We start from the raw sequence: 16583 nt of genomic DNA on the forward strand, positions 1-16583 counted from the left end.
AAGTATATCTAACGTTATTATAAATGTTTGAAAAAACTATCTTAATTTGATATAATGGTAGGCACACATCTGTCTTTCCCAGGTGATATATTATTTTTCTCCCAAGCGAACATTTCAACGAACTACTGAAACTTGAAAGTTTGTTGGACTGGTAAAAACAAAATAAAAGGAAAAAGAAATCAGCCGACTTTCTGTACGAGTCTTAGTCCTAGCTAACTTTAAAAGAGCTAGTCTTTGTCGGTGAATGTAGCATTGCCTTATAAAAAAACCGAAGACTATTCTTATCATTGTAAGCAAACCCTAGCAATCCTCAAAGAGTATCAACCTCATTGAGTTGACTTGTAGTGAAACTCGTCGATGGTGGAGTATATCAAACCCTCGATCGTCTTCAAGAGACCTAATAGATTCCCTAGAATAGAAGAGTAGGAAATAACATATTGGGAAAACTTGTGAAATTGTTTAAGATATACAAGCCGAGCAATGTTACTTAATCTCCACATATCATTTTTTTTTTTAATTTTTTAATATTTTTTTTATTTAATTAAGTTCTTTTATTCATTATCTGTATATTAAAGATTTGATAAAAGAAAAAATAATAAAAATTTTAAAAAAAAGTACGGCATGTTAAGGTTGTGTGAATAATAAAGTATATGTGTAACTTTTTTAAACTTATCAAACTCAATGCATTTAGTGGGCCCGCATCCATATCTCTTCGATGTAACGTTTGACGCTCTTGGAACCGGAACAGATTCGCCCACAGGGACTATATATCGACTCAATTTAGCGTTAGTGTGAGGAATGTGTGATGGTCAAGTATGCACGTAAACCATGCATGTTGGAATGTCAGTGAATTGAGCACGTGGCAAATTAGCTCAAATAGGGTCCACGTAGCTAAAGTTTAGCCAACCAGTCGATATTGTGTTTCTTGGCGGTGTTCTGACAACGGTATCTGCAAGCCAAAAAGTCCACGTGAGTACATAAGCATGGATAATGACTTCCATGCCATGATTAACATCAACTATTGTAACGGGAATAATCACCGATGTATGGAACTTGCCACGATACGTACCTTAAATATAGAAAATGCGAAAATGTTATGTGCCTTTTAGCTAGCTGTTATAGACAAATCTCAAGCTTTTTGCCTATATCTAAAGAGAAAAGATGTAGTCGGACAACCATTAGTATAAATACAGAGTAACAACAATCAATGAGTTTAAATAACTCACGCGGCTCATTTGGGTAGAAATGGATCAGTTTTTCAGCGTCTAAATGGTAACTGATAACTTCACAACCAGAATAGTTGTAAAACTGCCTCATTGGTTATATGTATCGTCGTTTACAGCAAGCAAGGGTAAATGTATTTGTATTGCTTCCATAAACTTACTGATATACTGCCCAATATGTACATTTTAAGATATTAGTTTCCTTCAACTTTCCTTTCCACATGGTTAATATATTGTTGTACTCAGTGTTTGCCCGGAACAGGTTCATTAGAATATTATAAGTCGACTTCCTAATTTAAAACGTTATTCATTCTTAAACCTGGGTCGTATCAGATAACAACCAATATACTTGGTCAACTATATGACCAAGGGTTTTTCCTTTTTTTTTTTTTTTTTTTTTTTTTTTTTTTTTTTTTTATGACCAAGGGTTGAACACCCTGTACTGTTAAAAAAAGATTTTATGGCATCACTCTACCAAACCCTAAAAACATTCCTCATTTCTATGATCTATGAATAAAAGGTTTTTATTTTGTATAAATTAGATTTTTGAACCTGCGGTTTGTTTAGTAGCAGTTAATCAAAATTAAATCAAAACAATGGAAGAAACTGTATTCATTTGGGAATGGCAACCTTTTTATTACAATGAACTGAATCTAATGGCTGCAAAGTGGAAATGCAACACACATGGCAAATTTAAGTTCGACGTTTCTATCTTTTGAAGAGTGCTAATTAAATGAGGAATACTGATAATTGTAGACTTCAACAAAATATCAGACAATCCAGGCTTGCACGTGGCATTCTGCTAGTCTATGTAAATGCATGAGAGTATGCCGTAGATTCTCAAAAGTAGCTGCAAATGTTTTATGAACTGCATTTCTAACCAGAAACCTACCCTTTTTAAGCCATATGGGCATGCAAACATGTGAAGAAGGGATGATATGTCTAGTTATCTGAGTTTTACCCTTGACGATGTATAGTCCACTTCACTTGATAAAAAACATGCTTTTACATAATGAACTGGGCGATTAGCTAGGATACTATCAGGAGTATCAAAAAAGAAAATCTGGACAATAAGTGATTCCCATACTCATGTCGTGGGATCAGGAGGACATGCAACTTACGAGTAATCAAATATCAATATTATTCTTTGATTAAACTATCCTTGAGCTGTTTCCCTTGTTACCTTACGGGCAATCCTACAACTATATCCGAGATACCTACCACAGAACACTTCACGGATCATTTTCTCTTTCTCATTCAAAAAACATGAATATACTTGCCTATGGGGAAGTAATAGTATTAGTAGGACCTAGAGACTAATAAGACCAAGGGCCCGCCAAAAAGTAAAGGCCAAATTCCAAACCATCTTCATAACAGACAGGTTTGCTTTTTATCTTCCAAAATTCGGAGCTTGAATATAGTCCTATAAGGTTGTAAAGATATATCTAAGTTCTCTAGACCCTAGTAATAATGCCTCAAGCTTCCATTTTCAACATAATGGAGTTGAGAGGCATTTCGCAACCTCTCATTTAATGTTGTGTAACCTTCTTTACATACTGGTTTTTTTTCAAGAATGCTCTCTCAGATTCAACTGCCACAAAAAGCATAATTTGTGGGCTACCATAAGTATTTTTGCCCACCACAACCATCTAAATTAGCCTCCTCTATTCATCTTTATCACTATAATCCCACCAAAAAAATAAAATCACTTGTAGTCTAAAATGTAACGACAATGTAACTATTTAAGGCAAATAGTTCATCAACAATGATCCCAATGTAATCTGCCCTGGCAGAGTTTCTGAAAGTGGGGGAGAATGCATATATCTAATATTCTAGAAGGGGCTGAGGGTTGATTAACAACCCTTCAAGCAATTGTCAGAAGGATCTCATTCTGAAATAATCGAGGCTGCAATTGTTAAATGTTTGTTTTTCTATTTCTTTCAGCTTTCACTGCCAGCATCTGTAAATATTATTCATTTCCCAAACCACACATTAATTATTTGATTATTGCTTCACAAGCACGTCATAGCTAAATACAATTAAATCCACATAAACGCTGGCGTCAAATAGAGGAATTGACGAACTGATTTCAAATAGAGGAAGGTATTTTTTGCTAAAAAACTTTGTTTTTAAAGTAGATATCCAATCCGCTTATCAAATCAATCATATTATTTTGTAGATTTCCAAGAAGTTGCACAAATCTAGCACCTTTAAATGCCAAACAGAATTATTTGGGGCCAGTCTGCTATTAGTTAAGCAGATGGGATAATATCTTAGACATGAACTGATACAAAGGTTGAATTTAGGTGTAACCAACTTTAGCTAGTTGGAGAACAAAATGTCTATATCGTCTCCAAGCTGCCAACCATCATTTGAATCTAGAAACAATGGCTGGAATAAATCTGCAGCAGAAACCATATTAGAATTATTATTATTAGGTTGGTCACCTTCTGCAGCACTGCTACTAAAGCCGCCATTATTTTCCATAATTTCCTGCGATAATGGAGGATTAAGAAGAGTGCCGCCGCTTTCTGCTTCGATCGCGTTTTCCAACTCGTTTATATTAGCGTCATTGAGCTTCGCGAAATCGTAATCAAGCATGTTGCAAAACTCCTCTGAACTAAAGTCCAGAATGAAGTTCGTCGGCGTGTTTTCTACTTCCCCGGACGTTGATGACAGCTGCCCGACTCTTGATTTTGATAGTTCTAGCTTGGGTTTGGTTAAGCCGTTGCCAGATAAAGGTCCTGTTACTGCCGCGTTCTTCATGTCTGGATTTAATTGAATGACGTCTTCCTTCCCTTGCTGCTGCGGACAGACACCAGAGGACAGCGCCACCCCACCGTGAAGATCAACTCTAGCGTCTGCCTTTTTGTCAATAATCTCAACAGACCTTGTTGATGGGAACTGATCTTTAGCCTTCTTGGCTATATAGGAGTTCCAGTAATTCTTGATTTCATTATCCGTTCTTCCTGGCAGCCTTCCTGCAATCAGAGACCATCTGCAAATATTGCGTAATAATGTTGGGTCAGTAGTACTGTTGGGTTGATATAAATATGATAAATGATATTCCCCCTGAGGAAATATCACCGATAAAATCTAGCTATAGATTGTTAGTGTTTTTTTTTTTCTTTTCTTTTCTTAATAGTTAAATAAGTATTTTTTTTATGATTTTATGATTTTTTTTTTAATATTTAAGAAGTTTAAAAAAAAAAAATTGAATTATCGGTCTTTCCTTTTTTTTTTTTTTTCAGACAAAAATACCTCCTTTACTGATATGATATCGAAGTACCAAGAAATACTCTTCTCATACCAAGTACTACCGGTCTTTCTTTAAGACCAAATTTCAATGATTGCAGCAGTGTTCTATAAATATTTATTAGAAATATATTTCTGATTATAATTAGGAAGTATAATCTATTAATTACAAAAGTAGTAGTACCTGTTGCCTAACAGCTTGTGCATCCTCATGATCAGTTCTTCTTCGTCTCCAGAAATGTTCCCTCTCTTTATGTCTGGTCTAAGGTAATTCATCCAACGAAGTCTGCAACTCTTTCCACATCTCTTGAGCCCTGCACCAGCATCCATACATCAAAGGTAAACATATATAATATGTTGTGGGTGAATTCTTGGAACTTTAAAGAACTCATGCATGGAATTTTAGGATCGATCTTCTCAAGTACCTGTTTGTTTGGCAAGGTTACTCCATTTTCCTTCTCCATGGGTTTTGACATAATCTACGAGGATTTCGTCTTCGAGAGCAGACCATGCTCCTTTGGTTAGTCCGTCCTTCGAACTGATTCGAGAACTTCTGCCCATCTCAAGATCAGTGTGTTTTTTTTCCTTGTACGTACTTCGTGGTGTTTCTTGTTGCGACACAAGACGATCCACATGTTTGGGAAGGTGTCTGATCTTTTATAGAAGGGCGTGTCCTTCTTTCTTGTTTGAGTTTTACTGTTTTATCGTCCCAGGTTCTTGCAAATTATATATTATATATATTTTTTATTTTATTTCTTTTAAATTATTTGAATTCTTTTACCTCATTATTCATATATAGTGTATTTAATAAAATATTTAAAAATTTTAAAAAAAATATGTATTATATAGAGGTGACGAGCAAAGTTTTTCTTTTTATTTTTACTCGATAAGAAATAACTAATAAGAATGACTGTAGTGGTAAGCCGGAGGCATCCCACTGTCCAGTGTCCCCACTTATTCTCGTGCAAGTTGTATCCAAGGACACTGAATTGACTAATCGAACATTTTACATCTCATTCTCCACGTGGTTTACACTCTGTCTCACAGGTACGTAACAGGGCGCATTTTTCCCGTGCCCCTGTACTTTGAATTAAATAGATTATACGTGTTTGCATTTCTAAAGTAATGGTAGTATATTCTCTCAATTTGTATTTTTTATTTTTCAATTTGCTTATTTGTTATCTTTTCTAGTCTAAATTATATTTTTTTTCAAGTATTTTTTAAACATATTTAAATATTTTTAAAAAATAAAAAAATATCAATACATTAATAACCACTTTCTTAATTAATAAATAAAAAATTAACATATAAACGATCAAAAAAAAAAAAAAAAACCATACTTGTATTATTCTTTCTAAAATATGAAAATTTTAGGTAAATTTGAGATTCAAATTATTTTTTTAACTAATAATAGATTCTATTTTTTAAAAAAAGAATATTAAAAAATCTGTATATTTTAAAAGTTAAAAAGTGTAACAGATATTATTTGTCTAATTAACCGTATTATTAGTTAGAGTAAGTGGTGGTTCGATGAATCTCCGCCTTTAATAAGCGTTTATGATTAGATACTATTAATTTAACAATGAAGTGGTGCTATAGTCACTTCTGTTGAAAGAACTACACCTTAAGGAACACTATGAAACCACGGACACGTCTCATGTCCGAGATAATTATTTGAGGAAAAATAATATTTATGGTTTAAACATGTGTTGGAAAACGACATAAAGACTTATGTCCGCCATAAAGCGGACTTACTCCATGTGCCATAAACCGATATGTACGGCCACTCTTTCATTGTACAATATACTGACTTACTGTCTTACTCACTTTATATATGTGGCCATCGTTGGGGCGGGGGGGGATGCCCCGCCTACAAATTTGAAAAAAACATATGCACGTGTTAATATTTTTATTTAATAAAATAATATTAATTTATTATGTATTAAACATTTTTTTAAAAATTATTTTAACCATTTCATAAAATTTAATCCTATATAAAAATAAAATAAATAAATACATCTTATATAAAATAAAATATATAATTTTTATTATAAATAAAAAATTCTAACTAACTAACAGTATTTTTAACTTCTTTTCATTATCTATATTATAATATTATTATTTTTAATTTTATAACACGTTATCAGCATAAAAATTTAGTCGATTTTAAAATTAATAATCTTCTACTTTAAGGGAAACTGACCGCCCGACACCGAAACTAAAAAAGAACCAATCGACAATCTAGTGAAATATATAGGAACCTACCAATATATATATAATAGAACACCGTCATTTTAAAATGAATTAATAACACTTCACTCTTCTTTCTTCTTCCTCGCGTCATCTTCTACCTCAATTCTTTTCTACAATGTTTTTCTTCTTTCATGGCAAACGAGGCACAATCCGGATTCTTTTATTTTCAGTTCTTCCTTTTTTACAGGAGATACCGACAGTAAATTGAAGACCACACTGATACATGTCGAGATTGATATGATTGATTTTTTCTTTTCAAAATCACAGTTTCGATCGATGGTGTTGGTTCATGATAGAGTCAGTGGTGTCTCGATTCGATGTCAAAACCAACGTGGAACCATCGATGTACAGCAGCCCTACCCTTTAGTAAGCATTTATGACAGATACCATTTTGATGAACAATGACGTTGTAGTATAGTCCATCGTGTACTGATTTTTACTATTTAAAAAAAATAAAAGATGACTTTATGTTACTGTTGTTGAATGAAATCGTCCTTTAATTGAAGGGCAAAAAACAGGATGAAACCTCGTGCTAGTACATTTTTTTAGGTTTAAAAATTTGTAAGTACTAAGTACAGTGCATTTTTATTTTAAATGATTAAATTTACAACCTACGTGAAAATTTTATACTTTTAAAATAGTTATTTTATTTTTAAGAATGTAAAGCATATTATCATTTAAATAATAAAATTTAATTTATAAAATTTAAATTTTTAGTTTTTAGTTCAAATTAAATTATACTACATAAACAATTTACATCCTAGCTTATAAATATGGATTTTTTTAAATGATAATGCTATTTGAATCGATAATTGACCGATAGTTTACCCTTTGTTTAAATTTTGTTTTTAGTGAATGTTATTGAATTTATGTATTTTTTTGTTAAAAAAATATTTAAAGATGTTTTTAAAAACCTAAAAAAAAACACAAACAAAAACAAAACAAATTTTGAAGAGGACTTATCAGTTGATTCTAGAGAAGGACATCGGTCCCCATAACAGTGTCCTTATAAAAAAATATAAATATAGCTAACGTTACTATAAATGTTTGAAAAAACTATCTTAATTTGATATAATGGCAAGCACACATCTGTCTTTCCTAGGTGATTTATTATTTTTCTCCCAAGCGAACATTTCAACGAACTACTGAAACTAGAAAGTTTGTTGGATTGGTAAAAACATAATAAAAGGAAAAAGAAATCAGCCAACTTTCTGTACTAGTCTTGGTCCAAGCTAACTTTAAACGAGCTAGACGCTTGAAAGTTTGTTTAAACTCCAGAGCCGATAAAACAACAGTTTTGTTAGGTACTTGTTTGGAAAATTTTCAATTCATCTTCACTCAAAACAGAGGTATTTTGGAAGTAAGTTCTTGGGGGGAGTAAATCGGAATTATATAATTAAAAAACATTCGAACAAACTAGGGCCGTGCAAAATTTCGATATTTTCGATTCCGTCCGAACTCCGCTCCGATTCAGACTCTAACACAGTCGGAATTTTCGAAAGTCGAAATCAGAATCGGAATAGTTTCGAGTTAATGTTCGAAAGTCGGAGTCGGAATCGGAGTAGAGAGTTGCTCCGAATTCCGACTCCGACTTCCGACTTTTTTAAAATTAAAACAAATACAAAATGACGTCGTTATTTTCAGTTATTAACTTTGAAAGTTTCATTCTACCAAGTTTCCTATTCTTTTCTGGATAGTTTGAGATCTGCTAGCTATTTTTATCACTACGGTTGCATCTGAGTCAGCGTTTAGCACTAAAGATCATGTGTTGGATGCTTATCGGAGTTCATTGTCAGTTTCAACTGTGGAAGCCCTTATTTGCACACAAAATTGGCTATATGAAATGCCCATTGGAGTAGATATCATTAATCCCGAGAGATATAGGCTTGAATCAGATAACTTTATATTTTATATGCTTTTAAATGATAATTTAAATATTTGTAATGTTTTAATTATTAAAATTCTAATTTTTATGATTTTGTAGACATACTTGTGAACCCTAGCATAGTTGCGGATGAGTAATAATTGCAGATGAATTACAAGTTACATAGATGAGGAGTTGTGTTCATATATTGTAGTGATGCTATTCAGGTACTATATTGTTATTTTTAAATCATTTAAAAAATTATTGACCATTTCATAATTCATACTATATTTTTGAAAAACATTTTCATATGTATTACTTTGTAGATAAAAGTTTATGAGAACGAATTCCGAATGGTAATGGCTACTGGCTTCAACTTCAAGAATCAAAACTTTATCAATGTTCAATTACTAATTTACTACTTTTTAGTTTTGTAATGTATGACTGTATGGAATTTAATCAATGTCATTTGTATTTAAGTTTTTTTATTATTTTTTTACATCATTTTTTTTTAAATTGAAAGTCAATTAGGTTGTTGGATCTTGAATTTCGCATGGGCCTTCGGAGTCGGAGGTGGGCCGAAGCCCAACAATACTCCGATCGGAGTTCCGACATCATTTCAGAGTCGGAGTCGAAGTGAAAATTTTTCTCCGACGAAGTCGAAGCCCACCCCTAGACCAAATCATAAAAAAATAAAAAATTTGATATATATAATTATTTTTATATATTTTTTATATACTTTATTAATGTAATTGACCGAAACAGTTATTATTTTTTGATGCTAGAAATCGCGGTGCAGGAGGCCAGGTTATGTTGCTTGCTTGCTTGCATTGACGAACTGATTTCAAGTAGAGGACGGTATTTTTTGCTAAAAAGCTTTGTTTTTGAAGTAGATATCCAATCCGCTTGTCAAATCAATCATATGATTTTGTAGATTTCCAAGAAGTTGCACAAATCTAGCACCTGTAAATGCCAAACAGAATTATTTAGGGCCAGTCTGCTATTAGTTAAGCAGATGGGATGACATCTTAGACATGAACTGATACAAAGGTTCAATTTAGGTGTAACCAATTTAGCTAGTTGGAGAACAAAATGTCTATATCATCTCCAAGCTGCCAACCATCATTTGAATCTAGAAACAATGGCTGGAATAATCAATGGCTGGAATAAATCTGCAGCAGATACCATATTATAATAATTATTATTATTAGGTTGGTCGCCTTCTGCAGCACTGCTACTACTACCAAAGCCGCCGTTATTTTCCGTAATTTCCTGCGATAATGGAGGATTAAGAATAATGCCGCCGCTTTCTCCTTCGATCGCGTTTTTCAACTCGTTTATATTAGCGTCATTGAGCTTCGCGAAATCGTAATCAAGCATGTTGCAAAACTGCTCTGATCTAAAGTCCAGAATGAAGTTCGTCGGCGTGTTTTCTACTTCCCCGGACGTTGATGACAGCTGCCCGACTCTTGATTTTGATAGTTCTAGCTTGGGTTTGGTTAAGCCGTTGCCAGATAAAGGTCCTGTTAATGCCGCGTTCTTCATGTCTGGATTTAATCGAATGACGTATTCCTTCCCTTGCTGCTGCGGACAGACACCACAGGACAGCGCCACCCCACCCCGAAGATCAGCTCTAACGTCTGCCTTTTTGTCAATAATCTCAACAGACCTTATTGATGCGAACTGATCTTTAGCCTTCTTTGCTATATAGGAGTTCCAGTAATTCTTGATTTCATTATCCGTTCTTCCTAGTTCCTGGCAGCCTTCCTGCAATCAGAGACCATCTGCAAATATTGCGTAATAATGTTGTGCAAGCAGTACTGTTGGGTTGATATAAACACTAACAATCTATAGATTTTATCGGTGATATTTCCTCTGTAGGAATATCTCTATAGATTTTATCGGTGATATTTCCTCCGTAGGAATATCATTTATCATATTTATATCAACTCAACAGTACCACTGACACAACATTATTAAGCAATATTTGCAGGATGGTCTCTGATTGCACGAAGGCTGCCAGGAAGAAAGGCCAACATTATCCTATTTTATATTAAAATACACTGTCTCACACGTACGTAACAGGGCCCATTTTCACGTGCCTCTCTGCTTTGAATTAAATAGATTGTGTTTGCATTTCTAAAGGTAATGGTAATATTTGTAATTTTGATATTTCAATTTGCTTAGTTGGTGTCTTTTCTAGTATAAGTTGTATTTTTTAAACATATTTAAATATTTTTTAAAAAATAAAAAAATCATTACACTAATAATCACTTCCTTAATTAGTAAATAATATAAATGATAAAAAAAACATACTAATATTATTCTTTCTAAAATATGAAAATTTTAGGTAAATTCGAGATTCAAATTATTTTTTTAATTAATAATAGATTCTATTTTTGAAAAAAGAATATGCAAAAATTTGTATATTTTAAAAGTTAAAAGTCTATCAGATATATTTATTTTAAATGATTATACTTAAAATCTATGTAAAAACAATTATATTTTTAAAGAGATATCGTATTCTCAAATTAATATCTAGAGTATACTATTAATTTTATTTAAATGATAAGATTTAATTTATAATATTTAAATGTGTAAAATTTTTATTTCAAATCAAATTATATATACTATGTAAATATTTTAAATATTTTACTAGATTTATTATATATACTATCTTATAAATAGAAAGTTTTCTTTTATCCATAAAGTATAAGAGAGTCTAACTTTCTAAAATTCTATATACCTTAAGAATAAATCTACTATGTCTCCCCAATATTATCATTCTAAATGACTGCTCATCAAATTTAATATTTTTTTATTTAATGATTAAAAAAATAATTTTTAATATATTAATATATTTTTTAAAAATATTTAAATATATTAAAAAAACATAAAAATAAAAATACAAAATTGTGCTAGTCTACCATTGCTGAGTGACAGACTAGCACAGCTCATATCTTAATTTGGTATCTTAATTTGATATCTTTCTTTCTATTTTTAAGCCTATGGATGTTGATATCTTAATTTTACTTAGAGCGGTCACACATCGATACTTTGGAATTTGATATCTTAATTTTAAGTACTACATTTGGAAGAGTGGAATTGTAAATTCTATTGAAATGAATTTTTAATTTTTTTAAATTGAAATGAATTTAAAATTTTAAGTTAAAAATATATAGAGTAAATAAAGATGAATTGAGTTTAATTCAACAAACTACCAATTATTAGACTAAAAAAAATAAAATAGTAAATCACATCAATTATTTTTCTTCCAAGCGACCATTTCAACGACTACTGAAACAGGGAAACTTGAAAGTTCGTTAGACCGGCAAAAACAAAATAAGAGGAAAAAAAATCACCGAAGTTTTTGTACGGGTCTTGGTCCAAAAACGAGCTAGGCATTTGAAAGTTTGTTTGTACATTCGGCAGATATTCTATAACTTTGTCGGTGAAGGTAGCATTGTCCTTATAAAAAAAGCTAAAGACCCGCAAGGGCCAGTACCACACCCTGATAACATAAAGACTAGTCTTAGCATTGTAAGCAAACCCTAAAAATCCTCAGATACTCCTTTGTTTTTTTTTTTTTTTTTTAAATAACCTTAACTTTCATTAATAAAAATTATTGCTTACAACTTCTATCTTGTTCCAAACTATGAACTATACAAGTTGGAACCTCTTCTATCCAAATTATTTCCTCATCAAAATTCAAAGCAGCCTTAGCCAAATTATGTGCCACAATATTTCTTTCTTTATAGTCAAACTGTTTAATCCAATCCTTTCTATTTGTCTATACATTTCTAATATCTTCAATTAAATAACCTATAACAGACCAATTCTCTTCAGTATTCTTCACAGCCTCGATTGTTGTCTTTGCATCACCTTCAAATATAACTTTTTGTACATTGAGTTCGCTGCATACCTACAATGCCTTCCATAATGCATGGCATTCTGCCACCTCTGCTGACTGTACATTTCTTCTGCTGTCACAAACTACTAGTAAGACATCTGCATTCTCATCTCTCATGATCACCCCCATGCTCATTTTCCTCTTCTTAAAATCTGTAGAAGCATCTCAATTCACCTTTACAAATTCTGCTATAGGCTTGACCCAACCTGCTAAATTGCTTGGTTTGTGTCCCTGCTGATTTGCTACATCTTGCCTTCTGTTTGCTCCCTTAAATTCCTCTAAAACCTCTGTTGCAGATAATATCAACCTTATCCAGCAAGTGAATTTGTTCTCAAACACAAAAGTGTTTCTTCTCAACCATACTTTTCTAATCTGGATTGACACTTCATCTAGCCTGTCTTTATCAATTCCTTCTATCAGCTTTTCTCATAATTGCAAAAACTCCCCTTCATCCCTTTTCCACTTATGAACCCCACTCAAGCTGTTGGCCTAAATATCATTTGCTGCTTGACACTCCCAAAGCATGTGTATTACAGATTCTTCCTCTCTAAGGCATATGGGGCAATAAGAATCCTTTACTGTCTTTTTCTTGTACAGGTTTATTATGGTGGGTAACAAGTTATTTGTTGCCTTCCACAGAAAAAGCTTGACCACATTAGGCACCTCAAGGTCCCATATTCCCCTCCATCTGGCATCAACCTCTCTCTCCTCTAATGATTCCCCACCATCTCTTCTTTTTCTATCTAACTGCAAGTAATAGGCACTCCTCACAGTAAAAATCCATTTTTTTGTTAATCCCCATATTAACTTGTCTTCTGTCTTGCTTATACTTAGGGGTATACTAAGGATCTGCAATGCTTATTCTCCCTTATTCTATCCCAACAATTCTTCTACTTTTGAATCAGCATTAAGAACTGATATTGGAGACCGAACTAAGTATGAAGAAGGAGTTCTCAGCCATTTGTGACCCTAGATATTTATCTTTTTTCCATCCCCCACCCTCCATCTCATCCCTTCTTTAATCAATTCCCTTGCCCAACAGATGCTTTTCCAAATCAGAGAAGGTTTAGAACCAACCTTTACATCCCAAAAATTAGAGTACTTGAAATATTTCTCTCTAAACACTACTGAAACAATAGAGTTAGGAGACCGAGCCTCCACCCTTGCTTAGCAAGTAGTGCTAGATTAAAACACCCCAAGTCTCTAAATCCCAAACCTCCATTCCCTTTCTGTCCAGCCATTTTTTCCCACTTTCTCCACTGAATCCCCCCTTTCTTTGATATTTCCCCCACCAGAACTTCGAGAACATGCTATTAATTTCATTGCACAGTTTTATGGGCAACTTGAACACGCTCATAGTATATGTGGGAATTGCCTGCAATACAGCTTTTATCATCACTTCTTTTCTTGCTTGTGACAGGAAATTGTTCTTCCAATTGGCTATTTTGTGCCATATTTTTCCTTTCAACACTCTAAAGGTATTAAACTTTGATCTTCCTGCCACAGTTGGTAACCCAAGGTACCTCTCATAGCTTCCACAAGCTACTGAATCTCCTGCTGCAAGGATTCTGTTCTTCATTGCCAAAGGGGTATTGGTGCTAAAGAAAACAGAAGTTTTTTCTTTGTTTAGAAATTACCCCAAGGCCTTCTTATATACTTTTAGGATCCCTTGCAATCTGTACCATTCCTCAATTGATGCTCTACCAAACAGTATACAATCATCTGCGAACAATAGATGATTTATAGAGATACCACCCCGTGCCACTACTTGAACCCCTCTTATACTCCCCATCCTCTCAGCACTGTTAAGAAGGCAACTGAGTCCTTCAGCACACAAAATGAATAGATAGGATGATAATGGGTCACCCTGTCTTAAACTCCTTGAAAGTCTAATTCTCTCACCAGGCTGCCCATTGATTAAAACTGAATAGGTCACTGAGGAGGCACACTTTATGATAAGATTGATCCACCTCTCACAAAACCCAAGCTTCCTCATGACAGCTTCCAAAAACACCCATTCTATACGATCATAAGCTTTAGACATGTCTAATTTGACTGTCATGTTCCCTACTTCACCCTTTCTCCTGCTTTTCATAGAGTGAATCAACTCATATGCTACTATGATATTATCTTAAATGAGTCTTCCAGGTAAAAAGGCACACTGAGTTGGTTCAATAATCAAAGACAACACTTTCTTAAATATGTTGATAATTGTTTTAGAAATTAGTTTGTACAAAACATTGCACAAACTAATTGGCCTATAATCACTTACCAATCTAGGCTCTTTAACCTTAGGTATCAACACTATGTAAGTGTAATTAAGAGAGAGAATCCAAGAATTACCATTCTTGAGCACTGACAAAGCAGCCTCACAAACTTCATCCGCCACCAAACTCCAGTGGTTTTGGTAGAAACGGGCACCAAATCCATCTGGACCAGGAGACTTCAGTGGGGACATTTGTTTTACAGCCTCTTCTATTTTAGTTCTAGTGAAATCCTTTACTAACTGCCCATTCATCTCCCCAGACACCCTTGGCTCCATGCTTCTCAAACACTCTTCTAAGTCAGCACTTGTGGGAAGTGTGGAACTGAACAATTTCTCAAAATAATGACTAAAAGTGCTTTCAATCTCTCTGCTTCCACTAACCACTCTATTATTCTCATTGGTGACCTGCCTTATTAAGTTCCTCTTCCTTCTTTGATTAGCACAAGCGTGAAAATTTTTTGTATTTTTATCTCCATGCTTGTACCGATTAACCTTGGCCCTCTGTCTCCACTTTATGTCCTCCTGCTCCAAAAGCTTGCTTAACTCCTCTTTTACTTTCCTAATCTCAGTAACATTTTGGTGACTCTCAACTGCCTGAAGTTGCTTTAAGCTTGCTGTTTTTTCCTCTATCTCTCTTTCTCCCCCTCTCCTTCTTTGTCTAACCCATCTCATCAAAGCCTTTTTACTATTATTTAACAAACCATTCACTTTTTCTAGAGGATTCATGTCCCTTCCATCCTTTTTCCAACCCTCTCTTACTACCTCCTCACAATCCTCCTATAGTGCCCAACTTGCTTCATACTTGAACCCCTTTTTTTCACCCAACACATCCTCCTTCCTTTCACCACATGAACCAGCAGAGGCTTGTGGTCTGAGGTTCTTGCAGGTAATGTGATGCCCCCAAATTTCGTTTGGGATTGGACGGACATTTGAAGTGTCAAGACATGCAACACAAGGTTACCTGCTCCCGTTCATGACATATAAGATGCAATGTTTCTAACATGTATCTAACAATATGCAATATTCGCAGCAGATAAATTATTGTCTTTAGCAATACTATGCACCAAACTGAAAATATCCCAAATGCTTAAAACATACTTCATATATATAGACCTATTGAACAACTAAGATCACAACACTAGTCCAAAATGCTTATGATCCAAAAAGTACTGAAGATGCAACTCCATAGTACAAGTAGTAATTTATGTTAACTACTATATTAACATTGACATCGCATCGTCGCTCAGTCAACTGTATCTACTTGGTCAGCTCCTGATTCTTCTTCAGGTCCTGTAACAAGATCTACCATTCGGGAGGAATGGTAGTTGGAACTACCACAGTGAGATTTGATTACAAATCTCAGCAAGTTAACAAAAAACTTCCACACAGGCTAATGATGCATGGATGACAGTAAAAGTATAAATACATAATCAAATTCATAAGTAATTAAAGCATAACTTGGTGTACAACATAGAATAATTGATATAACATGAACATGATATAAAACTTGACTTATCATGAACTTGTTCTGAAACTTGACTTGACATGAACTTGATCTGAAACTTGACTTAGCATGAAATTGATCTGAAACTTGACTTAACATGAAAAATACATACTCCACAGTTGTTGTGGCCCCATTTATTCTACGTGTAAATACATACTCCACAGTTGTTGTGGCTCCATGTATTCTACACATCACAATGCAGTTAAATACATACTCCACAGTTGTTGTGGCCCCATGTATTCTACGTGTAAATACATACTCCACAGTTGTTGTGGCTCCATGTATTCTATACGTCACAATTACTGTGT

General features: G+C 33.7%; 1 protein-coding gene across 1 annotated transcript; it reads right to left on the reverse strand.

The window, feature by feature from the left end:
- Positions 1–3374: 3374 nt before the first annotated feature.
- Positions 3375–5118, reverse strand: LOC122319130 (trichome differentiation protein GL1-like). The gene is made up of 3 exons (XM_043137049.1): positions 4904–5118; positions 4663–4792; positions 3375–4221 (listed from the first exon to the last, which is right to left on the reverse strand). Exons 1-3 carry the CDS (start codon positions 5037–5039, stop codon positions 3546–3548), a joined length of 942 nt encoding a protein of 313 aa, XP_042992983.1. The 5' UTR covers positions 5040–5118; the 3' UTR covers positions 3375–3545.
- Positions 5119–16583: the final 11465 nt, after the last annotated feature.

The sequence above is a fragment of the Carya illinoinensis genome, chromosome 8 (genome assembly GCF_018687715.1).
Source record: "Carya illinoinensis cultivar Pawnee chromosome 8, C.illinoinensisPawnee_v1, whole genome shotgun sequence".
NCBI classification, from domain to species: domain Eukaryota; kingdom Viridiplantae; phylum Streptophyta; class Magnoliopsida; order Fagales; family Juglandaceae; genus Carya; species Carya illinoinensis.